This window comes from Bombus pascuorum, chromosome 6 (assembly GCF_905332965.1).
Source record: "Bombus pascuorum chromosome 6, iyBomPasc1.1, whole genome shotgun sequence".
NCBI lineage: Eukaryota > Metazoa > Arthropoda > Insecta > Hymenoptera > Apidae > Bombus > Bombus pascuorum.
In genome coordinates, this window is record NC_083493.1 from 17,164,115 (window position 1) to 17,191,026 (window position 26,912).

Below are 26,912 nucleotides of genomic sequence, written 5' to 3' on the forward strand. Positions count from 1 at the left end.
AGACGCGTTAGATTCCGCCACGTAACGCGAAACCATTGTTCTCGCCATTTGTACCGCTCGTTCGTCTCGTCGTTCTAAATTTAACCGTAGAAAAATGCAGTCGAATTTTCCGCTTATCCTATTTACGATGTTACTTTTCGTTTACCAAAGTCTGTGAAGAATCAACGCGTCGGTTTACTAATAGTCAATTTTTCTAAAACGTATTCAAAGGATAACGGCAAACTATGCTCGTGCTTGGAATTCCCTCGTTACACTTGTAGCTTGTTTTTACAAATAATTCAATCTCGAGCAAAGTACTCGTAAAACGTTTACGATCGCCAGCAACGTGGTGCAACGTCTCCCTCTAATCCTACAATTTCCATGATCCCGTGTTCCGTTTAAAACGATGCGAACAGCCGCTTCGGTTTTACCAACGAGTCCGTAGATCGGTGATCTTAGTGTTTTAGAAAGTTAAAGATGGAGAAACGGACAGAATGCGTAGGATATATAAAAATACACGAAATATTCAACGTATGGGTACCCGTTATAATTCGTACGAGGTAAAACGAATTTCTATTTCACTTGCGTTTGTTTCTTTGGTCGTGTCCGTAAAAGTATGTCGATCGGTCGGCGTGGAAAAAACGTAGAAAAAACAGAAGCGGAGAGTAAAGAACAGATGGTTTGGTCCGACGAGAGGACAGAAAGTGCACGGTAGACGCGGATGATTTTGACGAGCCGGCCAGCCGACTGGAAATACGGTTGACCGCGCGCACCGCTCAGACCATCGAATTCGTTCGTTAATCGTAATTGAATTATGGCTCGAATGGGTCTAAATCGGATCGAACGATGCCATTTCGCGTTATGTTTTCCGGGCCAAACGACTCGACGTATCGGAATCGGCGCTAACCAAATACGTTTCGTGCGTGTTCGAAGACTCGCGACGGTCGAACGGGAATCCGCGAAACGGAACAAACGAATGGAACGGCCTCGAACGGTAGAACAAAAGGAAGCACCGGCGGAGGGCTGGTTCGTTAGAGCGAAACGAAATCGGCGCGATCGAAGTCGCCTGACGCTTTCATTTCATCGACGAGTCGTTGCCGCGATTTTTATTCCGATCGGCTCGCTTTTCTCACGTTATCGACGAGCGATCGGTAACAACCGATGCGCGTGTGATTCCTACGATTTCGAAGCGTACGATGCCACGAAACGTGTGATTCGATTTAATCGCTGCGAAAGAAATGGTAAAAAAATAACTCGTTCGCTCGACGATTCGTCTCGATAATTCGATCCACGAATTATTTACGCGAGAACGATCCGACGATTCTCTTACGCTTCTAACTACGTATGTGCGTGATTCTCGACAAGACTCGCGGAGACGTTGCGAAGATCGGCTTAAGTTTTCAGAGACGCGGACCGATCGGATATCGGATGGCGCAGCTACCAACGCGACGTTCATCTCAAGGGGTTTCGCGTTCGGCTACGATTTAATAATCAATTCTTATCACAGAAGTTATTTACACGATACAAGTTTCGATCGATCCGATCTCCAGCGAGATCGATGCTCGATCAAACGAATCGACTACTCGTTCGCGTTCCCTTTTTTTCTTCGAAGCACAGACAAGAAATCTAGCCGTCCTATCGGAAAGAGACTCGAGAAAATTGCGCGTTTTTGTTGCCCGTTGTCCTCGCGGACGTCTACTCTGCTTCTTTTAGCGTACAGATTCTACGACGGAGAGACTTTGCTCTCTTTTCACGCCACGATATATATATGTGCTACGTTCGACTCGAAGAAGAGAGTTATCGTTGGCCAAGCTTCGAGCGATGTTTCGACACGTCGATCGGCGAAACGTGAAAAATCGTTCGAGTACACGCACCTACGGTAATCAAAGATCGAGTTGCGATTTTTCCGAAAATTTACCTATAATATTATTCGATCCGCGAATGTCACTTACTTTTTTCATTTTTTCCCTACATTTAACGCAAGAGCAAAGTATTCGCTACAACGCAAAGGCGCATTTTTTCAAACACGCGACACTGTTCTTTTCTTCTCTGAACGCCTAATGTTTCGAACGATGTCGGTTTCATTCTTTTTTTTTTTTTTTTAACGCGATAACAAATTCCTCGAAACGTCCTTTCTCGCTTAAACTATTTACGCAACTAATTTGGCATTTTCGTTCGTCGCGATTCGATCGACGGAAAACGAAACGAAAAAGCTTGTCGCCGTTTGTCGTCTTTCGTTTCGCGCGATCGTCTTTCCCTTTCCTTGTTACGATAACGCTGTTGCTAATAGTAGTAACGATGATGGCGATGATGACGATGATATATAACAATAACGATGATCTTGACGATAAGAAGAAACATGATAAAATAATAACAACAATAATAATAACAATAATAATAACGTTGCATAGCGTTAGTAGCGTTAATAGTATCGTAAGGTAGCGATAATAGTGGTAATAGTAGTAGCTGTAACGACCACGTTAACGATGACGTTTCTCTGGCAAAAAATGATAACGCTTTCGCATACCGATCAAACGATCACCGAATGCGAATATCCTTAATTCTTATTCGTTACACGGACTTTACATTCGTCCTTTTTTTCATTTTTTACAACTCGATACACGCGATCGTTTATCCTTCGAGACGAAACGTAACGCGTGTTCGATCCCTTAAATGATAAGTACCGTGGGAAATTTCTTAGCTGATAGCTAAGCTAGGCTGACTTAACGAGCATTCGTGTTAAAAATGCCTCTTCTACGCCGTGTTCGTTCTTCGTTAATATAAAATCTTTCTGTTAAATACGATTAGGATAAATTGTCCACTAGATTTTACGATGCCAGCACCGCGTTTTTCCTCGATGCCGATTACTTTTCCTCTTTCCTCCATCTTAATATTTTCACGTGGTCAGCGTTTCCTTTTTTTTATTCGCAACCGTGTGCCGTCGATGCTCCGATCGAGTTCGCTTTCGAAACAAACTTGCCGAGCGCCGATCGACGATCTCGATACGAATCGTCGGAATAGAACGAGCGATCGTTGCCAATTTCAAAACGATTTCAGACGGAAACTGCGAATTAGAAAATTACACCAGGTCGTAGATCGGAGCATTCCCCCGGAATCGGTAAAATCGTCGTTCAAATCCTCTCCTGTTCGATTCGATTCGTCTTTGCGCTTTGTTAAACGTTCGATACGTATTTTCGTTGTTCTCGAAACTGTCTTCCAGTCTCTCGTCATACGTTTCTAGACATTTTGGTTTTCCAAAAGAAAAAAAAAAAAAAAAAAAAATAAATAAATCGCGCTCGCGTTTTACTTCGCGTGAAATGATTGTCGGCGACTACGAACAGCTTCGACGGAAAGAAATTATTCGAGACGATATTTTGGAAAATTTTGCTCTTTCCCTCGTACGACGATACGTAGCTTCCTTTTGCTGTCTCTTTTTTCGCTTCCGTTTACAACGATCGAACTAGGAGTCGATTTTTCGAACGTATCTCTCTGCGTTTTATACGTTTTGTTAAATTTATCGCGAGATAACTTTTACGTGACGCTGTATTCGCATCTTGGAAGTTTTCCTCTCTTTAATTACATGGCGTTATATTAAATTTTAGATTAAATTCTTACTTATATTTATCCTTACGATTACCGTTACCGACACTGTTCGAGATGCCTATTTACGTCGCATTGAGTCCCACGCCACGCAACCATGTTTCTATGTACAGAATTATTTGAGTATTTGATCGGAACACCTCGAAGTTTATTCGGTATTGTTACGTTTTCTTTTTCTTCGCGTCGTTTCAACGATTAATCGATACTCTTTCGTTCCGTACAGCCTCGCTACTGGAAAAATAGAGTGGGCTTCGATAGTTTTTTAAGCAAAGGACTTGGCGGTTTCTTTGTGCGATACGAAGATCAATGACTGTACTTGTGCATTCCGTCGTTTTATTTCTCAACCTCCGATCGATCTCTTTTTTCCCGTTAACGTAATCGACGCAGTCGCGCAAAACGATTCTGTATTTACGATTATTATTTATCTCTTGCGTATGTTTCGTGCGAATATTGTTAAACTTTACATTCGTTGTACGATACGAGGAGCGCAACTGCCGTACCTCCTAAACTTTTCTTATCGCCTTTTCCATCGATCTGTCCAATCTTATACACGATATCCTCCTAAAACATTGGAATTCTCCTTGAAAAGTGACAAAATTAGTCGTAACCTAATATGTTTCTCGATATCAGTTTCACGGTCCTAATTTAATTCTCCTGTGCAGATTACTTACGACGAGATTGGTAATTAGAATTATAACGATAAGATGGGTAATTATAATTACCCACAGAGTAAAAAGGGATTAACACGATCAACGCGATATTCCTATTCCGTGCAGATACGCGCCGAATCTCGTCAGAATAATTAAACGTATCCGTTTACAACGTGTTACGTTTTATTACGTATTAAATATTAGATATTAATTAAATATTAAATACACGAATGCGTGGCTAAAATGTAGAAACTTTGTATAGTAGAAATATCATCGAGATATATGTATATATATATAGATATATCGTCCATCTTCCTTCGTTAATTCCGTTTCAATAATATGTAAAAGAGTTGAAATATATCGCAAGATCGCGTAATTTATGTTAATTTGAAGATTCGCTCGAGTATGCAGCGATTAACGTGTCCGGTATCAATATGCGTTATCGGTGTGTTAAAAATACGGCACGAGTGCTATTCGTACGTTCAGTTGGGTGTTGCGGCAATTTTTAAGTCTCGTTCGTCAAATTGGCGAAGATGCTTGAATTCGAGTACGTGTCTTCCAGTTGGCGTTATTCGATGTAACTCTTTTCCCGCGGTTTAAGATAGTACACCCACGGTAACATACTTATCCCGTTCGTAGCAGGCAACGTATTTTAAATAAATCGAATAGGTCGAGTTTCGGTCTTTGTATTGGACGATACACCGTGAAATCCAGCCATTGCTTTTAAACTGAAGTTTCCGCCATTCAATAACGAGGGATCCGCGCGTAGAAAAGCGCGTACACCCACCGCGACATTGAATTCCTACGTTTCGTCGAGCTTTCGCTAGGATTACGCACCAGACCGACGAATGTCTGTTCGCACAACCCATTGTTCCGAGCCACGGTCGCGAGAGACACCTGGCGCAACTTCTGCTTTGTCGCACGTTGCGCTAACGATTGACCTAACGGCTGTCTCTTTTTTCCATTTTCCCCCGGATTGTACATTCGTAACGCGTTCAATTCGAGAACGTAATTAGAGATTTCGAATTCCTGGAAACACGAGTCAAGAGCTATAATTTAACAAGCGATGGAATCACGCTTTACCGATCCTTGCTTGGGACACAAAATGCGAGAACCGATCGAATATTTCCTTAGTTTTAGGAAATTGCAGTTCACTTACAGTTCAAAGTAAACGACAGAAACAACGAATGAAAAGGTTCTCACTTTCGGAAGGAAACGTATTTTGCTATTGTCGTGGCGAAATTCGCAACATCAACTTCTCCGATTATAATCGAAAGCTATCGTAATAGCTTTGACGCGAATGTTAGCTAACGCGGAAAGTAATATTAGCCAACGTAGGAAGAGCGTGAGCAAACAATTTGAAGAAGAACGTTTCTCGAGGAACAGTTTTTTCGAGTGGCCAGAGTACAGTCATTGAGAACTTTCGTACGATCGGAGAACGCAAATCGATAGCAGAGCAGGGTAATCGAGGGAGATCGATTACGCGATCAATGACGTATCTCTGTCGGATGTTGGTCGTAGCTCGATGCGGAACCCTTTGTCGCGGACATATCGAAGATCTTTCAAGAATTCGGATTCGTGTCTGTACGGAAAACAGGGGCTGTCCAACTTGGCAGTTTTGTCCTCTATACTTTGCTTCCTCCGCCATTTCCATCGAATTTTATTCCGTTCGACCATCGTTATTCTTCCATTAAGTTATCTTAGAAGGCAAATTTTTTCGTTAAGACATGATCGAATGAATTACGGCATCGATATCGAGAATCGCTATTAAACGCAATACGACGAGTAGTATCCTGTCTGATTTTCATCTTTCTTTTCGAAAGCTCCGTCTTCTTAAAACGCGTGTAGCGACACGTGTACTTCATATACATATTTATAATTCGTAACATTTACAATCCTACGCGAAATACGACTTACGTTTCTACCTGTAAAGGGGTTGGACGCCCCTGTATCGAGTTTTTTTGGTTTTTATTTGGCAGTTATTTAAAGACCGTATCAGTTCCACGGGAGACCCTTAGTGGCGCGATAAGTGTTGACGATTCGATCGTAACGCCCGCACACAAAGCGATTATCATTATCATTATCATTATTACTATTATTATTGTTATTACTATTATTACTATTATTATTATTATTATTATTATTACCATTATTATTACTATTCATTTATTTAACATATGTACGTTATATCATTAACAATAGTATAATTATTAGTATTATTCAATCATCATCATCGTTATTATTAGCTATTTATTATTAATATTATTTATCGTTAATCGTTACGATTATTATTATCGTTACCATTATCATTATCATTATTATTATTGTTATTATCATTATTCCTATTATTGTTGCCCTTTTTCTTTCTCTCGTTCGCATCTGTTATTATTGTTACTGAAAGGCCGCGACAACACTCTCTCGAGGAATGTGTACAACACACAGCTTTTCCCAATTCTCCTAATAGTCTCGAACGAATCGACGTGCTCGCTTTCGTTAGCGATTCGATATATTACATAATTAAAATTACGGATCGCCGTACGACACCGAGCGTCGATCACCTATCCGGAGATAGACAGAGAGAGAGAGAGAGACAGACAGACAGAGAGACAGAGAGAGAGAAAGAGCGAGAAAGCGACAGCGGTCGGCGGTCGATTAGGTTTAAACGGAGAAGAAGTTAGTCGAAGAAAGTGAACGCACAACATGGCCGTGTATTGTCAATAGCGTATAACGTGTCGAGGCGCCTTCTTTGCCCTCCTCTGTCCGCAAAACGTCTACTATATCGCCTGTTCCTTCGACTCGTTTCCTGCCTAGTTTTTTCGTACTTTTGGTTCGGTTCTTCCATGCGAGGAACGCTTTCGCGTTTAACGACGACTCGAAACGATCGAAACGTTCGAAAATTTGGTCGACCAGCAAGAACCGAACGGAACGACGACCTCTCTGGCGGGTCTTCTCCTCTTCCGGTCTCTTCCCCTTTCTTGCTTCTTTCTTCCTTTCTTTCCTTTTCGCTCGCTCTCCTCTCTTCCTTCTCTTTCTTGGAATTTCGTCCAACCTGGAAGCCCGTCTCGCACGTTTTCCTCGCGTGCCATTTCTTCCTTTCCTTCCTTCGTTAGAGTAGAAAACGAGAGACCAGAGACGGAGAGAGACGGAGAGCGGGAGGAAAGGAAGTACGAAGCAGCGAGTCCTTTTCGTACTTTCGTCCCTTGGTCGCTTCATCCTGGCAGCCTCCTTCAAACCCACGTGTCGTCGTTTCTGTGGAAGAGAAACGAGTAAATGCAAAGTGTAGTTGTTCCTGCTCTCCTTTCCAACGATTAGTAACCGATGCAATGCGTATGCTTTCTTCGCGATCTTATTCTTTCTTAATGCTACGTCAGTAAACGTTTACCGAGGAGGAAAAGTTTCAAACACATTGGTCCAAAGTTGAAAGACTCGTAACGGTAAAGTTGTACCGTGATATAAGCAACAACGCAGCAACAAAATTGTTGTTATAATAAACACGAAAATAGTATTTTTATTTTGTAAATTATTAAAATTATTGAAATTAAATTTTGAAAAGATTCCAAGTTTCTGGAAATTTCATTTCGCCCGATCCACCATTTTCGTAGATACCGGTATCCTAATGTTGGGGAAAATTATATACACGCGTCAAATAATCGATAACAACGAACGAATTACGGTCGTCGTGTAAAACGAATTATTCTCATCTCCGTACTATGTAATTTCGTTTCTGGGCGAGACTCGCGTCGTGCGAAGAGTGACGTTACACGCTGCTCGAATGCGACAACCGATGTACACGCGCAGGTGTCGTTGTTCGTTAGAAATTGGTGGGCAGTGGAAATCTCTTTTACGTTGTGATATGGTGAACGTTTCGACACAGCAATCACACGAAAGTTGTATTACAACGCATTGATTACAACGTAAAATCGAGAATGACGAGTCTTAAAAGTAAAAAGTTGTTATTTCCAACGAACGGTAGGTATATTTTCAAACGAAGTTTGATTAATTTCACGTTTTTTTTTTTTCACGACGATAGCGTCGAATTTGAAAAATTTGAACGCGCTCAGAACATAATTTTGGCTTTCCGTGAAAGTTATGTCTCTTTTTTATCGGGTTGCGCCCTTAAATTTACTGCAAAATTATTCTTCAGAGAAAAATGTGAGAGATCAAACGCAAAATGTGAATTCGATTTCATAGCGATTCCGACGTCGTGTGAGATTTGAAAAACGCGTATTGGCATATCGATATAAGACACGCTTCGTTATATTTTCAGGACATTGGACAACTAATCGTTTGTCAAATTGCAAGAGTTATTTATACAAAGATGAAATTTGCAACGGTCGAGTATCAAATATATTTAGGTGTGATTTTACCTTTGGCATTTTTTGTGCATTTTTTCGGTGACTCGACCGGGGCAGTCTGTTTATTGGACGATTATGTGTGGCGCACGACACAATATCACTATCGTGGCCAAAACCGTGAACATCGTGAAGACGATCAAACAAAGCCTGTAATTAACAAAAACGAAATTACAATTAGTTATATTTGAAATACGTCCATTGAAACTTTATATTATAAGTATATTACAAGTATTTCGATACAATTTTACGTTTTTCTTTGATAACGTAGGAATAAAACGAAATGTACCTGTCCACCACCATGGCGGCAAATTTCCAATCGCTGATGATCTCATCGCCTTCGTCCGCCTTTTTCATCCGATCCGTGATGAATCGCAATTCCTTAAGAATCGTGTGCAGTTCCTCTTGCATCCCGCTAAGAGGTAACGACGCCGACGTATCTTCGACCGTTGCAGGCCTTCCAGTAGATATCGGTGTACCGAACGCCGACCTATTGTTCGATTAAAGTAACGATTAAGTGGAAATTCTTGTCGTATTTCTAAAAGAAATCCGAGCAACGTTGAAAGACCGGAGTGTAATGAAAAATGGATTGTCAAACTAACCGTAAATATGCTCTTCTTCTCGATATTACTTTAGAGCGAAATACAAACAAGTATAAAACAAAAGAGAAAATAAAGACAAGGGGGGATGTGATACACGGCTTTCATGTTAATGCCTTTTCACCGAACGTTTCACGTTCGAGCGTTTCGTAAATAAATTTTGTCTCGTCGTTCCATCTGGCAGACACATCGAAGAGCACATGGAATTATTTTATCGGAAATGTCTCAACTAGCGTTTGATATCAGCGCGGTATGACAGACAACCATCAAAGAGAAGGAGAAAATAAATGTCCTCGCCAAGGGCCGATACACTGAAAATTTAAACGACTCTGTAGTCGGAAAAATCTATATCCTCGACATATTATATTCAACGGAAATGGAGACACGAATACGGCTTTTAAAATTGAAATTACTAAACTCACCGTTAACGCATTTCAAGATAGTTGTCTAAAGATACGTCTTTTCGATGTTACAACGTCGCTTGCCTTTTCTTTTTTTTTTTTTTTTTACTTTTCTTATTTTCTTATTTCTATAATTTTTGAAGGCACGAACACGAAGGCAAAGAACACGATAGGTAAAATTGTTATTTCTTACACGGCAACGATATAATAATTTTGGCAATATTATCGTATCCCGTTTCGAGATCCAGTCGGACTGCGGAATATGTGCTGGAACGAGGATTACACGGGTTCAATTACATTGTCATGCCAAGTATGTTGATTCGAAAGCACGCGCTTCAGCCGTGCGTTCACTCGCACTGAATTTACATATCCGGCGTGCCATGGAGAACCTTGTTATTTTGCGAGTCATGCGCTTTTTCTCTCCAGAGTGTTTTAGCATAGTTTAAAATTACAAAATACGAATTACCGTATTGGTTTACCTTGTTACGTATTTTCCCATGCACTATGCTTCTGTAGGTACAGTAGCGGACAAAAGTTTAAGACGATGATTTGTAAACCGGATTACAAACATCTTATACGCATATTGTTCTTCTATTCGGTTTGTCTCTTTGGAATAACGTAGCTGTATGTTTGACCTTCGTAACCTCAGACAGTCAGTTGTTAAATACAAACAATGTAGGAGTTACAACAGTTAGTTACCGCCTAGCACTTGGAAACAGTGGACATTAGTTTAAGACGATCTGTGTAAAACGTGAGTACGAGTACAGTTTTTGAACATTTTGATTCTGGAATGTCAAAATCATTGTTTAGTGTACCTTTTATTGCTTAAAATTCATTTAGGTAGGAACAGACTATGGGTAAATCAAAGAATTTACTTGAAAACGAAAGGGAACAAATCGTAAGGCTGCGAAAGCAAAGTAAAACCTTCACCGAAATAGCAAATATAGTGAACAGGTCAGAAACAGCTTGTAAACAAGCTTGGTATAAATGTTTAAAGACAGGCATGTATTGCGATCAACCGAAAAACGGAAGACCACGGAAAACAACACCGAAAATGGATCGCCGGATTCATCGATTGAGCGAAAAGGATCGTTTTCGTAGTGCAAATAATATTGCTGCGGAGATAAACTATGAAAACGATACACAAATTAGTGCTAGAACTGTTAGGAGAAGATTAGAAGACTTTAACTTAAGAGGACGAAAACCCCAAAAGAAACCACTGCTGAGTTCTAGGAATCGAAAAAGACGACTTGCATTTGCTAAAGCTCATAAGCATTGGACAAGTGAAGATTGGCAAAAGGTATTGTTTTCTGACGAATCGAAATTCAATCGCGTCTGTTCTGACGGGATACGGTACGTTAGACGTCGAATTGGCGAAAGTTTGAAAACACAGTGCGTTTTAAAAACTCTTAAACATGGTGGTGGCAACGTTATGGTGTGGGCGTGTTTTTCTCGAAGCGGCCCTGGTCCGATATGTCGTATCAATGGAATTATGGACCGTTTTCAATACAAGGACATACTCAAGAACACAATGTTACCTTTTGCACGCAACAATATGAGTGATGATTTTATTTTTCAAAATGATAATGATCCGAAGCACACGGCTCGGGTTGTGAAACAGTTTTTTCAAGAAGAAAATATCACCGTGCTGCCGTGGCCGTCGCAATCACCAGACATTAACCCAATCGAGAATTTGTGAAGCATCATAAAAAAGACAGTACAAGGTTATAAACCGAAAAATTTAAATGAACTTTACTCTACGATTGAAACAGCCTGGAATAATATTACGGTAGATTAATATAAAAAATTAATAGATTCTATGCCAAGAAGATGTACCGAAGGGATAAGAAATAACGGATATTGAACAAAATATTGAATTTAAACAAAAATTGTGTATATTTTTTAACCAAAAATTAATATTTTTTGTATAGTCTTAAACTTTTGACCGACGAAATATTATACAGATTTCGTTCCTTTTTTATAACTTAGCTATTGAGCAAAATATCAAAATGAAATTTTTTTTCTAAGTGTACAAACAAATGTACAATTAGTTAATACCAAAAGTAGAACACCGTATTTATATTTTTTATGGAAAGTAAATCAATTATTTATTTCTTCCATTTCGTCTTAAACTTTTGTCCGCTACTGTAAGTACAGTCGCTTGAGTTTTTAAATCATGATCGATCAATTCTATTTTACGTCTATTAACTGCCGTATAAACACTGTCAATTTAGTAAGAATTGTTCGAGTGATCGATAAGAATTGTTGGTATCGTCATTCCATGATACCAAATCTATACAAAAATTCCGTTTGTCACTGTTAAGTGGCAACCACGCTATCGATTAACTTTAACCGTAGAATACTTAGTAGAGATAAATTTCTGGTAACCACAGGATACTGTAGAATATGAATTTTTATGACAAAGTAGAATGACAAAGTTCGCAGAGGAATCCGTAGGGCATTCTGTACTTTTGCGCATAAACGTGTACACAAGGGAGTATGTTAGAGATTCTAGAAAGGATTTCTACAAACTTTGTTCCGGATATTGCAATTTCCTTGGTACGTTGAAATAGATTAAGATATTCCTTACTTTTCGTTGCATGAATTTTTACGGTAAAAAGGAACAGCACGACGGAACAGAATTACGAAACTCGAGAATTTCGAGCAAACGTAGTACCTTATGTAGCCGGAAGGAGGATTTGCCGCGCTATTCTTGTGACGGATGTCATCGTCGATGTCTAAAACATTCGCCAGTAAACTCTTGCTACTCTTCTCCTTCAGTTCTATACTCTTCCCTCTTCGGTTTCCTCCCAGAATGTTCTTCTTTGTGATCTTCTTCCCTGGTCGACTCATGCGCAGCAAGCACGGCAACCATTGTAAAAACAACGTTTTAATCTATATGCAACGGAGAACAAGATTTATACGTGTTACTTGAAATCGATAGTCATTTTTATTCGCTTATAATTAAAACTGATTATATCAAGAGTTTATATTTATCGCGTTTATCAACGGTTTATGAAATCCCTTCCAACATTTATTTGGCGCACGTTTCTCATAAAAATATACACGTAAGCTATTTTTGTTACAACGGAGCGCGTTTACTTTGAAAGTGGTATAAGTCGATTTCCAGTAATCTGTAACCTGCCAAAACAGTCGAGCCACCGATAATCAAAAACAAACGATATTGAAATTAAACAACAGTATCTCGCTTTTCTTATTTATAAATAAAAACAAAAAAACGTGGATTCTAAATAATTAAAATTTAACGAATCGTACAGTGGATCGTCCACTCACGATCTTTTGAAAACAGATATTGGTCAGTTAATTAATTGGTAGAACGAACATATTTGTACGATGAATTCGCATCTACTTAAACATATCGTAGAGACACGAGCACATTAATTACAGGTATCGTTAATAGGCCTGAAAGATTAGAAGAACGATTAATTTATTTCTTTTACGAAATTAAATTTCTTTTCTATAAGCCGCGCTTATTTTCATCGAATATAAATATAGATAGAAGATTTAACCAATACGAAATTTTTCGTTCCTCTCGTGAAATTATTCCGTGCAATTGGAATTACTTAACGCCATATACACCAAGCACGATCTTTTTCTCTTGTACGTTTGCGGGAGATCGGTATTCTTTGTTTCGCGGTGCTTGCTTGTATCTGGAAATAATGGCACGGGAAAGTACCGCGCGGAATTTTTCGTAGCCCGTAGGATTCTTGTCTCCGGTTGAAGTACGTTTCCCCTTGGTTTATGAAAGTTCTAGTAACCAACGAACAGCCAAGAGGAAGCGCTAACGCCTCGAAGGCACTTTAAACTTTCAGCTACTAAAGCACTGTCTTTAATGGCTGTAATGGCCACCGCGGATAAGGACAGAGTATTACGAACGATAACATTAGCTACATTTTGCATACATCCGTCAAAGTCCTTCCGCGCTTTGGTAAACCGAACGAGTTCCGAAAGCGCGCGTCTTTCGCTTCGTTGTCCGTTAAAAAATTCGATATTAGTCGTACGAAGTATCGTTAAGCGGCGATTTATCATTTAAAGCGATCGATTTAAAGAACCGACCGAAATAGAAAGACAGACAGATTTTACAATTTTGTACTTTAGTTTCGAGACATTTTTACGAAAAATGCGCAATCGTTGAAAGTGAATTTATTAGATATAACGTTTATTGCCCTAATTTCTGACCCTCTGTATTTCATAGTGGAAGCAGCTCACGCAAACTTGAATTTTGTCTTTTGTTGTCCGAAGGTAATAAAACATCCGATCAAAAGCGACCATAATTATCCTGTCTCTAAGCGAGAAACATTGTGTTGATTTATTTACCTTTCTCTGTCATGAAAGGATCAAACGAGAAAGGTGAATAAAAGGGAAAGAAAAATAGAAAATATTTCGCGTCGGAGATCTTGCAATAGCCGAAATTATATTTAAACAAAATTCAAGTCGAAAACGGTTAATTAAAATGTAGTTTGAACAGATTTCTTACCCACTGAGGCATCACGTATCTGTCTGGCGTCCTGTGATGAAAATTTAGTACTAACACCGTCAGAACGACGCTGCTCGCCACCATGAACATGATGCAATTGAAGTACGACCCTGAATTCGGGGTGTTCCAGAAGATACCCCGAAGAAAAAAACATAAAAAAGAGGCGATTAGTCACGGCAATGGATCGAGGATCCGCTCGACTCGTCACTAAGAATGAAAGACCGCAGGGTTACTTTCCGGAAGTTGCACGCACAATGGACTATACTTTTCTGATTACTATCGAATCGTCAGATTATTTTCCTTTATCTATCCGATAGGTTTCACCCCTTATAATCTTTCATTCGATCCAACGACCACCTTTGCTTTTCCACGCATACAAGGGATTCGTTCAAACAGATTCGAGGATCGAGAGTAGGCAGAGTAGACTATTTAATATTTCAACACGGAATGATAAATCTCTTCTTATTTACAGCATTTTTATCTACATTCGCGTGGTGTACATATTACATCATGTAATATAAGTTGCCAATAAATTAACTGAAACGTAACGTCTGTTCGATTGTTGGAGCAAAATTTCCTTTCTAAATTTAAAGTACGATTTTGAACACACGTACCGATCGATTATTCGTGGAACAAACACGTGGAAATGGCGTTCTATACACGTACGCACACACGCACTCACGCACACACACAGAATTTATGCAGGATACCTAGCTGTTTCGAAGGAACTCTCGATCCTAGATCTCTGGTTTCAACCTCACGATCCAAGGGAGAGCATACGTTTTCACGATCACACGGTTTTCGCATTCGTTCTCGGCGACCCGAGGCCGCGTTCTCGTCGGTCCTCCGCGGAGGATCGTTCCAAACGGAGGAGAAAACACAGAGACGAGAAAATAAAGAGAGGAAGAAATTAGGCGAGCGAAGAACGAAGAGAAGATCGTAAAGGAAGCGCACAGCACGGTCGAACGAGAAAGGAAGAGCCGAGCTGTATCTCGTAAACGGATATAAAACGGGTAAAGCGTACTTATTTGCGCGCGTTCGCACACCTCGCGAAAACAAATAAGCGGTTTCGCAAAAACGTTTTAATTTAGGCTCTGCCCGGCCATCGTGCGATCGACGTCGAGAGGACTTGTTACCACGTCCCTTAACGCGTGTTCGCTGTGTATTCTGGCCTGCTATGTTGATTCTTGCGGACACACGGCATATACCGTGTGTGTTTTGTAAAGTCTCGTTTTTACGGCCCGATCGCGATAATGAACTGTCTGTAGTTTCTTCGTGATGTATAATTTCGAATTCACTGATGAAACGTCCAACAAGGAGCACCGTTTAATCCATAATGAAATCACACAGATCCTTTAATATCGATCGAAAGAACGTACCACGAGACTCGCAAAAATATTTAAGAGAACGCTATTGGCGATTGGTTCAAGAGCTAGCTGTAGTTTCAGAAGCGGAGGAGAACTAAACAAGTAAGATGTTATTTCGTACGACGATTACGCGTCGATACGTCGCTATTCAACGTATCGATCGACGAAGAGAAGCTCTTTGTATTCATTTTTCAAATTATTTTGATACATAAAGTCAGGAAAATTCTATTTGAAGCTCGCTGCGTGCTTTTAAAAAATAAAACATGTAGTTTTTAACCTAATCGTCAATAGCGTTCTTGAAAGAGTATTTCGCGAGATCTTCAGCGCGCCTTTCCGAACCGTATCAAAAAATCTACGCGACTTCGTCGTCGATCGAGTAATACTCCTCGTAAATTCGTTTGACCTATTTTCTAATTTATCGCGTTATATCGGATTTTGAAAAATTTACATTCGGGAAATTGATTTCGTATATTTAGGTAGGTTTGACTCGCTGAATTTAAATTTCTCAACTGTGATTGTAAATTCGATGGAGAGAATACTCGAACGTTATGGAATATTATCGTAGATTGCCGAACCTAATATCCGACCTGTTATACGTGCACGTGTACATTTAAACGATAAGGATAGGAGTAACGAAGTGTTAAGGAACGTTTTAATAACGTATCCTCTCGAATCGTCTGCGGTGATGTGTACCGGCAGCCTGGCTGATATCTTGAAAGGGAAACATCTAACACATTGGCATGCAACTACGAAATGCAATTACCACGAGGATGCACAAGTATTATGTTCTAGGTATTATGGCACGAATATCGTTACGTTGTATACGAAGGATGCACACGAACGGAGCGATAACGTTTGCACAGAGGCTCAAGCTGCTCCTAGACTAATGATCACATTAATTTTACGGCTTGTTTTTCTCGTTGAGGAAAGCCGTACGTTAATATGCGACAGACTTACTGGGAGTTGTTACTGTATATCCTCGATCTGAACAGCGTTTTGTGACAGATGTTGTTTTCTGAAGATTATTAGTTAGACATTTGCAAAAGAATTTTGTATTTCGTATGTGTCTCTAGGATAGATAGAATTAAGGTTGCATAGAATACGCATAGCCATGTCGATGCAGAAAATCGTCAAACTGTGAAGAAAAGTGTGCAGAGTGTGATTGTTTGTTTCTTCGACAAAAAAATGAATTTATTTTATATTTTTTTTTTAATATTTTAATACGTAGCATACTGTGATACGTTGTCCAAGTTGTACAAAGTAACACTTTATCTGCGTGAAACGAGCCTTTTATATACCGTTTATCTTAAAAAGTACCATTAAAATTATCTCGATAAGATCGAAAGTTCTAACGAGTGGCCGATAGCGTAGTACAAGAAATATTTTTCGTTACAGAAATAATTTCCAACGATTTTTTTCCATCTTTGCAGTTCCTCGCTCGAAATCATTCCCGATTCGTTAAAAGTCATCGTTCCTGCGATTTAATTCGCTTTGTTGGACCCTGTACTATCTTCCATCGGTAAACCTTGATAATGCAAATCCACCGTTACGATCAAATAATCATCGAGCTGCGATTTTCCGGTAAACGACCGAACGGGATAACGACCAAGAACGTTAAGGAGAAGCGTGGAAAATGTAAAAAGAGAAAGTAGAAGGAAAGGGTTAATCTCGGCGACGCGACGGCGCGAGAGAAAAAGCAACGTTAAAGAGGACGGCTTTTAAAGTCCGGATTATCTTCATAGCCGAGTTTAACGGCTCCATAAAGGCTGTCGTAAGCGTCACTGACGTGATTAATCGTTGTATACGAAAGCGGTTACCTTCCCCTTCTTTCTTTATTAATGAATCCCAAAGCGCACGACGGACTACATATTTACGATGGTTACAACTTTTGCCTCGCTTACACCACGGACAAACCCCTTTCGGCCCTTTGTCGCTTCTAACGACTTGTTAAGTTTGGAAGGGTGGTTGGCTGGATATCAGAGGAAAATGGAAATTCGCGACGTGCTGTTAATTGAAAGAGATACGCTTAGCTGAAAGGGATCCAAGCGACTTGCACTCATTTTTCACTTTTCCACGTATATTCGAGTTTCCGATTCGTGGTCCGTCGTTTCGAAAATCTTATTTCCGACCGTGGAAAGTAAGGATCGAGGATATTCTTGGGGTTATAAGTTTCCCAAGTGTTTCCTTTAATATCAAAGCGGAACGATATAAGAAGCGGTACGTTAAGTTATTCGATTTGATCGTTCGTATGATTCGAATCATCAACCGTATACTTTTTGATTATTTTAAAGATATTCGAAATTTTGGACGGAAAATTATATTCCGTTGGTATTATATATTAGCGCGGTCGAATAGAGAAAGATCGCAAAGCCACGAATCAGCAGGACTAGCCACCCTGATTCTTCTGCTTTCCCGAGTTCCTTCTATCTACGTCCTATCAGATTTCTCAGATTTACTACTTCCATTTCCATTTTCATCTACTACAAATTTCAATTAAAATCCAGTCGTATATCTTGAATTTTGCCTCCTTCTTTTTATATTTCGTTCAATTTATCATCGTGTAATATCTCACGTCAAAGCGAAAGATTAATTCTAATTAGAGGCTAATCAGAATTATATGGTTAAGTGGTAGAATTAAACGTTCCGAATGGCAAGAATTACGAGTAAAGTCATTTCCAGAAATACTGATAACGCTATTCGTCGATCAAATTCTCCGCTCGATATCCATTCTCGACACCTTTGTCCAGCAAATTCTTTTCAGTCGGATAAAAACTTATTTCCCGTGGGTCCACTTTTCGCATGAAATCTAAAAATCGTACAATCTTAAATGTATACGCACAATTTCCAGAAAATGATATTCTCAGCCGCAGACAAGGCGTATTTATTACGTGCACGCGTAAGCAAACAAGCTGCACGGTTTGCACGACAGACGCAAATTCCGACGATCGTAGCATACACGGAAAACGTTTTTCGCGCAGCTTCATTAATATGTGCGCGATAGCTCCACTCTCCTCGATCGTTCGTTAGAATTGACGAGGCGGGCTCCCGTTAATTCGCGTTGTACGTGAACGAACCAGGGAAAAAGTAACGCAGCTGGCTGACATCCCCACAAACTATTCGATGAATATGAGCGAAAGGTGGAGATAGCCATGGCAAATGGAAACGATATAACGCTGCTATATATTAATGTTTTAAGATGGAACGCACGTTGATGTAGTCTCATCCAGAATCGTACGCGTTTTGTAGAGGCAGATAATTCAGCCAAGCGATTCCATTCGGCTTTGTTTCGCTATAATCGTGATAAGCTTGTCTCGTTATAAGACTAATGAAATTTCGAAGAATTTTGTATCGTACGTACGTACGTGTAACAGATTTTGTCAAAAGTTTCTACGAACGTTCAAATGTAAATTGTAGCTTTCCTTCTACGATCGAGTTATGCTGTTTTCATCCACGGTGTACCGTTAGCGTAACATAAAACTGGCGATGCAAGTAAACTTCATGGTCCTGGTCGCGGAAATAAATTTCCGTCCGATTGATCCGCTCGATGATACACATGTCGTTCGGAATCGAAAGAATACGCAATTTTTTTCGGCTGATATAACGTCAATATGGACCGTGCCGTTCCATTACATGGTCCAGTTAGCAACACGCGTTTAATTAACTGTTAAATACCAGTATTTGTATCACGTGCGACAAACAACAAGCTGTGTGCCTGCTCGTCGTTTAAACAAGAGATTTATTTGAATAGGATGCGAAATGGTGATTCTGTTTACAGTTTTTATAGTCTTCTTTATAAAAGATTGATACATTTCGAGATACAGGTAAAAAATGAATAATACGTGCGTTTCAAAATTAAACGTCGATTTTAGAAAAATAAGAAATTTATTTAAATAACGATCGAATATCGTAAGTAGCTTGATTATTCGATTATTTTAAGCTTTCTGTTAGTAAGCAAATAAAACTGAAGTTAAAACGAGTTCCGACAGAACGATAAGAACTTAAAGAATTAAAGATCGAGTCTGTAAAATAATTCCTTTTCGTAGAAAGTTGTATTTCAAATTGTGGCACGTTTTAAAAGATTCCGATTACGGAAAAATAACAATATACGGAAAAATACGAGCGTGTTAAATATCGTATGGGAATCGTATCCGAAGTACGCTATGTAGGTCACGTGTTACGCTACCATGAAACATTTATTATTACTTTCCATCGTTCGACGGTCGCGTGCTTTTCCGGAAACTCGAATCATTCGTTTCGTTGCGATCGATTTTACAAAGTTTTTTGTGACTGAGCATGGCTCGTCTGCTGAAAGGTACGATGCAACTCTGATACATCTACCGTGTCGAAACAAATATCGTGTAAAATAGTATCGCAAAAGATGACATCTTCAATTTTGGAAGAGCGACGTGGAGGACGAAAGGCAAACATTTTGAAGAGGAAACTTTAGAATTTTTGGAAAACAAGGATTTTCTAAACTTTAGTAACGTAACTATTTTTTATACGATACTGATAGACAAAGATTGTTCTTTTGAAAACTCTGGACATCAACGACAAAATTATATTTCAGCTGGAAGCTTACGACAGTTGCTACGTATTCGTTTGTTCGTTCGTTTACTTGTTTCCTTCATTTTTCTCGCTTTGCGTCACATACGTTGCAATGTACGCATTTTATAGCTTTAAAATTATTCCATTCTTGTACTTTCCATTTTCTATTCTCACGTTTATTATGATACCTTTCGTAAAAGTTCATCGACGGTATGCAGAAAATAAGATACGAATAGCGAAGGGAAGAGAATGGGAATGTATGGATGAATTTATGCACGCGCAATGTGATCTTCTTAGAATCAAATTCTCATGATTTTAAAGGAAATAACGAGAAATAATATAGTATTGTCTCATACTTTGTTATTTCGGTTTGCTTCTCTCTGTATACTGCTTCCTTGCCAAAGGAAATGCCTGTTAATTTAACTGTTATTTGCTTTAAAGATGGCCGATCTCAACCCACGTTGTTTGACATTTTCAGAGAGCGACCCGCTTCTCCGTTCTAAAAATGAGAATGTCAACGTGTTGACAGTGTTTCTGACAACAGTGAAATTTGCGAATTTCATCGAATTCCATAAAAACAATGCACCATGTTTTACAACTGTCTAATTAAAACACATTCTATTTTTGTTTCAGAAGCGCGAGGAAATAAATTTGTAAAATTATTTACAATCTGTGAATTCTTTTCGCAACGATTTATATCATATATATATATATATATATATATAAAATTCCTATAAATATTTGAAACTTTTCATCTACTATATGTACAGTGATACAGGAAATATTGCTTCTCTTACTTACTACGAATACTTTTGTCTCTCTTTCACCGTAGGTATTCTTAAAAATATTTTTAATTTTATATTATCCATTTTTCTTTATAAATCACCTACGTCCCTTTCTTTCTGCATATTTCACTACTCTGTTCGAACTATACAAATACTTTTGTCTCTATTTCTCCGTAGGTATCCTTAAAAGTATTTTTAATTTTATATTCTCCATTTTTCCTTATAAATCACCTACGTCCCTTTCTTTCTGTATATTTCACTACTCTGTTCGAACTATACAAATACTTTTGTCTCTCTTTCTCCATAGGTATTTTTAAAAATATTTTTAATTTTATATTATCCATTTTTCTTTATAAATCACCTACGTCCCTTTCTTTCTGCATATTTCACTACTCTGTTCGAACTATACAAATACTTTTGTCTCTATTTCTCCGTAGGTATCCTTAAAAGTATTTTTAATTTTATATTATCCATTTTTCTTTATAAATCACCTACGTCCCTTTCTTTCTGCATATTTCACTACTCTGTTCGAACTATACAAATACTTTTGTCTCTATTTCTCCGTAGGTATCCTTAAAAGTATTTTTAATTTTATATTCTCCATTTTTCCTTATAAATCACCTACGTCCCTTTCTTTCTGTATATTTCACTACTCTGTTCGAACTATACAAATACTTTTGTCTCTATTTCTCCGTAGGTATCCTTAAAAGTATTTTTAATTTTATATTCTCCATTTTTCTTTGTAAATCACCTACGTCCCTTCCTTTCTGCAGTATTTTCACATATTTCTTTAAATTAAATCCGCAAACTAACGTTCAACGTATTCTCATCGATTTAACAAGTTCAAATTACTTTCCAATTGTATCCGTAATTGACGTTCTTTGTATCGCTGCGGATATACAGATCAGTACCTGTCTTTTCCTTTAATAGTTCGAAGCTTCATAACTCAAGCATCGTAAAGTCCTTTGCCGACACCTATAATCTATCTTTTCCGGTTCCCAATTTCTCATCGTTTCTATTTCTCTATTTCCTTCGAGTTTTGTTCGTTTTTCAGTTTCTCGCCGTTCAAAGAGAAGCTCACCCCCGGTACGAACCTTTTCATCGAAGGTCCTCGTTTATTTTGCTCTGACCCTTGATTACTTCGAACCATCGCATCGCTTTGGTTACAACGTCACGTACAACTCGTTCATCTCGTTCCTTCATCCAACTAGCTGTTTCCTCTTTTTCCTTTTCTTTATAGCTCCTTCTTAGCTTTCTATTCGTCCGCGCTGTCCACTCGGTTGCTCGCGATTTTATGCTCTCAATCAGTCTCTTGATTACTTCACTGCGACAGATTCACTCTTTTCTTTCTACTCTCTTTGTCTCTCTCTTTCCTTTTTATTCACTTTGATTTAGCAGATTTACTTTCTACTTTTTCTTTTCACCGTATAATTTCATTCCACAGATTTCCTCCCTCCCCTTCTTTCCCATTTCGTTTTATCTCTCGATCTGTTTTCCCTCGCAGCTGTTTATCGATTAATCGTCGTTAAAATATTTACGATCGAATACCAGTGTACATTTGTCTTTCGTCGTTTACAGTTTTTCCGTATCTCAAGTATGATTGCGAGTATCGTAGTCACGAGTTCGTGTTTACGTACGCTACACTCTCTTTGGTTTCTCTTATTGCAAGTTTTACGCGTATATCGTCCTAGAGGTTGAGAAATCGACGATTTTTCATCCACAGTCCTTTCCATAGTCGCTCTATTATTTTCTGACTCCCTGTCGCGATAAGCACGTTCTTTTCATCGTCACGTAGAACTGTTTCTTTATTTTCTTTGTATCAATGTTCTTCATCGGTTCCGTTCTTTCTGTCTTTTATTTCCTCCTTGTCTTTCCTCTTTTATAATTGCTGTTCCATCATTTGGTATTACGAATTCAACTTATTTGCATCTCAAGCACGGAACTCATTCATCTTGTAGATAACGATACTTGTTCGATCTGAACGTCTTTCTTTGACACAATATAATATCCTATTCTATAATAACTTACTGCTCGCTCGTATTTAATTAAAAATTAGTCGAGCTCGCATGTTCCGATAGCTTCTTGAATTCGACTTTCTTCAAAATATTGCTTCGAATAAAACGATCGCTGTACTATAGCGAATTGGATTTCGTTAATCGACGTGATAAGAAAGAATGGTAGAAAACGAAGGACACGTTAATGATCGAGCTCATAGTATTGTTTTTTTCCCCCGTAATTTCCTGTCGAAAACACCTGACAATTAAATGTAAGTATATGCGTCTCCAGCCAAGTATATGATTTTTATCGTTTATCATTCATCACATAAATTTGACGAAAGGAATTTACTTTAAAATCTCCTGCCACTAACGAAAATACAAGGAAACTTTTGAAACGATGCAGTGAAAGAATCACGGCGATCAGCTGTGTTTCCTAAGAGTACCGCGTTAATGTTGCACAACCCCATTCGTTCCAACGTTACTTTCTCTGTACGTGGAACGTCTCTAACGCAACAGCGAACAAATCCTGCAAAGTTTTCCCGTGGACGAAGAAGGATCGTTTCTCACGGTGCAATCGCAATTTCGCGTCGTCATGGAAAAGACAGCCGCGAGAGGGAAAAGCAAGCACCTTGCGCGCTCGCTTCCGGGAAAGCGTTCGCGATGTTTCGTCAAAGCTGCCCTCGAATATACGTTCGTCTCGGGAACGAACGCGCTGATACGGAAACCGAGACGACCGTGAAAGAAAATCTACGATCGCGGACCGTGATTCTGCTACGTATTTTCTGCGAAACTTGGTGTCTTTCGTTCTCGTCTCTGGCGCGTCAGATCGATGGCTACGAGTTTAAATAAGACATTTTAGCGACACCTTTGTGAAATTTCTGTACAACGTGCTCAACGCGTAAATGTCGTCCGTGTCCTTTCGGCCTCACTTTCGAAATCTTGACTTGCTTTTGTGCATCTAAAATTTTCTTTAGGGTATTTTATCTCGAGAGATTAATGCTCCGTAGTGTCTGCAAACGTGCAAAATACATACGCGAGGATGCAAACGTTGTATACGTTGTTTGAGGAGCTTTGCCTTGGCTGGTCCTGAAAGCGATTTCTTTCGTTTCCGGGTTTAAGATTCTGTTTACGATGACGCTTCATTGTGAGGGACAAAGAAGTGTTTTATATCGTATAATACGGAACGGCCATACGAAAATATGGATAAACTTTATATTTAGAATCGAATACGATTCGTTAAATTTGTTAAATCCGGACGAATAATCACCGATTTGATGTATCCATATTTAGATTCACATTTTCAAGGATAATTCCTTCGTAGATGTAAAATCTTCTATGAAGGCAAAGATACATTTCTGCCTGTATAGTAATTTATTCCTCTCCGAGCTTTTATCTATATATTAATTGTACATTTTGATAATTTCTTTAATTTTGAGTGAATACGAGTCGATAGAATTGTGTTTTCAATTAGAGATAAGAAATGAAAATTTAAGAAGAAGGCAACTGACGGTACGCGATGAAATATAGGAATTAATTAGTAGCAAGATGGTGTATATTCGGTTAATCGCGTGTGTGCTTGTTCGATTATACACGGCTATTAAGTTGCACACACGTTAAAAGTTATTTCGCTGCTGGTGGCGTACTCCACGGCAAAGGAAACGAGGAAGGACGGAAAGGGAATATTTGAAAGGCGAAAATGTGTCAGCATTCTATTAAAGAGTGTTTTTCCATTAAAGACTAGGATTCAAATAAACCTGAAGCGAAGAATTATGTTTCGTGGAAACTCGGCGTTTGAGAAATGCCTAAGATAGATAGTTACATAGTTTTTTTAAAAAGATGAATTTATCATTGTCAAAATAACCGGGCATAAAGTAATCGTCAAACTCGAACGTTACTAATAAACGTTCCGATAAAGATAACAACTGGTATACTAAGAATCATAGTTTCAGCCCGCCAATTATCCTTAAATTTTAGTTATCTGCAGTGACTTTCATCGAACACTACCTTGTCAAACCAAGAAATACCATTGGACAATGCCTCAGCCAGCCTCTATGGAGCAACTCGGTCAGGACGAATCCTCTTATTTCGTTCCACGTTGTTTTAGATCGAACCGTCGAATCTTCTAGTTTCGTTATTTTAGCCGCGTGACCCGCGTAATGGCGCATGTAGCCGCCTATTCCACATTATCGCGCTCATAACGCGTTTTCCGCGTGCGTGGCGATCATTTCCGGGATGCGTTACGATCTGTTCGGTTCGCCACCGAGATTCCGCGGGAAATTACAGCCTGTAGAGCGTCACGGTTGCGAAACTGCACGTACGAAATTTCGATTTCGTTCCTTTTCGCCGTTTCATTTTGTTTCCCGTTCTTGCTCGTTGACCCGGCTTGATTAATTTGAGCACTTCGATCGTTCCGTACGTGACTTCCGCTCGATGAAATAGCGATCGACTTCGGATGTTTCATTTTTCGCGAGCTTTCACAGGCTACCAACGACGAGACGCGACGTTTCTTCATTTTGTTTGCGTTCGTCGGTATTTATAGGTAAAATGCATTTGTGGGAAGAAAAGACGACGATTTTCGATGTTTCTCGTTTTCTTTGTAGCTCGTTAAAATCGTAGACGTCGCTCCATTAAATTAAGAAATTTAATTGCATTTAAATCAAGGTTCTTCGTTGTAGAAAACGACGATACGAAGTTTTAATAGCTCTGGTTCGTTTAATACGCCTTTCATAATGCGTTTCTCGCCACGGAGCTGTCCATAGCTGACGTTCTATCGTTCGTTTGACATTGAAAGAAACAATTTGTGCACAATTTATAGAAACGAGAATGGATACAATCTGCAAACAATAATTCTATACATCCGCATAGAATTTTGCACGTAGAAAGCTCGATAGACGTATAACTGACATCGTAATTACTAAGCTAGAACAAAGATAGTTTCAAAACTTAACTTGGACAGCACCGGGTTAGTACGTCGTTTTTCAATTTTTCTGCATCGTGACACATCGAACTTAGAAATTATGGTTACAAACTTTGAGTTAAATATTCCTTACCATTCGTTCGTGGTAATCGCTATCGAAAATTATTGTAACGTACAATGGGCTGGCTTAGCGTATCTTCGTCTCAAGCGAAGACACAGATACATGCATAGAAAACAAGCAAATTTGCATGTTTTAATAGGATTTCTTTTTCGATGCGCTCTCTTTTACATGGATACGATATCCGAACAACGGTCGGTGTAAGTAATAATACCAACTATACCGCAAATTGCAACATAATAACGATCCGTTTTATTTTAAAAACTATTTTCTTCGCGGGTAATCTATTATCCGGTTCCTTTCTCTCTAACGGCATCTAATTTAAAGCGTTCGTTGGAAGATTCGTCAATGTGTCACGATTAGTTTGAAAAACAGCAGTCTGGCTCTCGTCTCGACGAAAACGAGCGTTCATAATCGAATAATAACCGGTTTCGCCGCGGGAAGCGATACTCGTTCGAATTGAGTCGATCGATCTTCCTCTGATTTCCGTTTTACGATGCGCGAAGATCGTTTCCCTTCCGACCGATACGACCGGTTTCCTGCGATTGTCCCGATTTTGCCACCAACGAACGATCTAACCGATGCGTGCTGCACTTTTGGCTGGTTGCGAATCTACGCTTAATTGAAACGCTCGTTGCTGGGCTGTTTAATATGTGATTGGTCGCACGTGACTCTATCACCATCGATATCGAAGATATCGATACGGCACGGCACACGCAGTCAACATTGAGTTAATGGAACTGCGGCGATTCGATTCGATGGTTTCGCACGATTAAGGATACGCGCCAATAATCCAATGGTACGCTGGTAGTTTTACGAGCTGATTACGCGAATTTTTCCGTTCGCGGATAACGAGCTAGCTGTTTTAAAATTGCTCTGCACGAAATTAAACCGGTCGATAAAATCTGCGAGCGATAGCAACGGTATTTAAGCAGAAAATTGCTCGTATTGATATTGCAACGTTTTTCCTTTTTTTAGAATTTTACCTTTTTTTTTATAACAATAACGTTGTTACCACATTTTATAAAAGCAGATATAATTCACGCGAGATTAGGAAGAATTTTGAAATCCGACGGTCTATATTTTTAAAAAATTCCCCTTTTT

The 26,912-nt window shown here is 39.1% G+C and overlaps 1 protein-coding gene across 4 annotated transcripts in view; it reads right to left on the reverse strand.

Moving 5' to 3' along the window:
• Positions 1–248: 248 nt before the first annotated feature.
• The window catches only part of LOC132908416 (neuronal acetylcholine receptor subunit alpha-7), a 285,011-nt gene continuing 258,347 nt past the window's right edge, over positions 249–26,912 (reverse strand). For all 4 annotated transcript variants that reach the window (XM_060962442.1, XM_060962441.1, XM_060962443.1 and 1 more), the window contains 5 exons: positions 14,080–14,189; positions 12,259–12,476; positions 8,871–9,071; positions 8,597–8,731; positions 249–7,478 (listed from right to left, as the gene is read on the reverse strand). In XM_060962442.1, the coding sequence (XP_060818425.1) occupies positions 8,647–8,731; positions 8,871–9,071; positions 12,259–12,476; positions 14,080–14,189 (614 nt within the window). In that variant the 3' untranslated portion in view covers positions 249–7,478; positions 8,597–8,646. The remainder of the gene's footprint in view (positions 7,479–8,596; positions 8,732–8,870; positions 9,072–12,258; positions 12,477–14,079; positions 14,190–26,912) is intronic.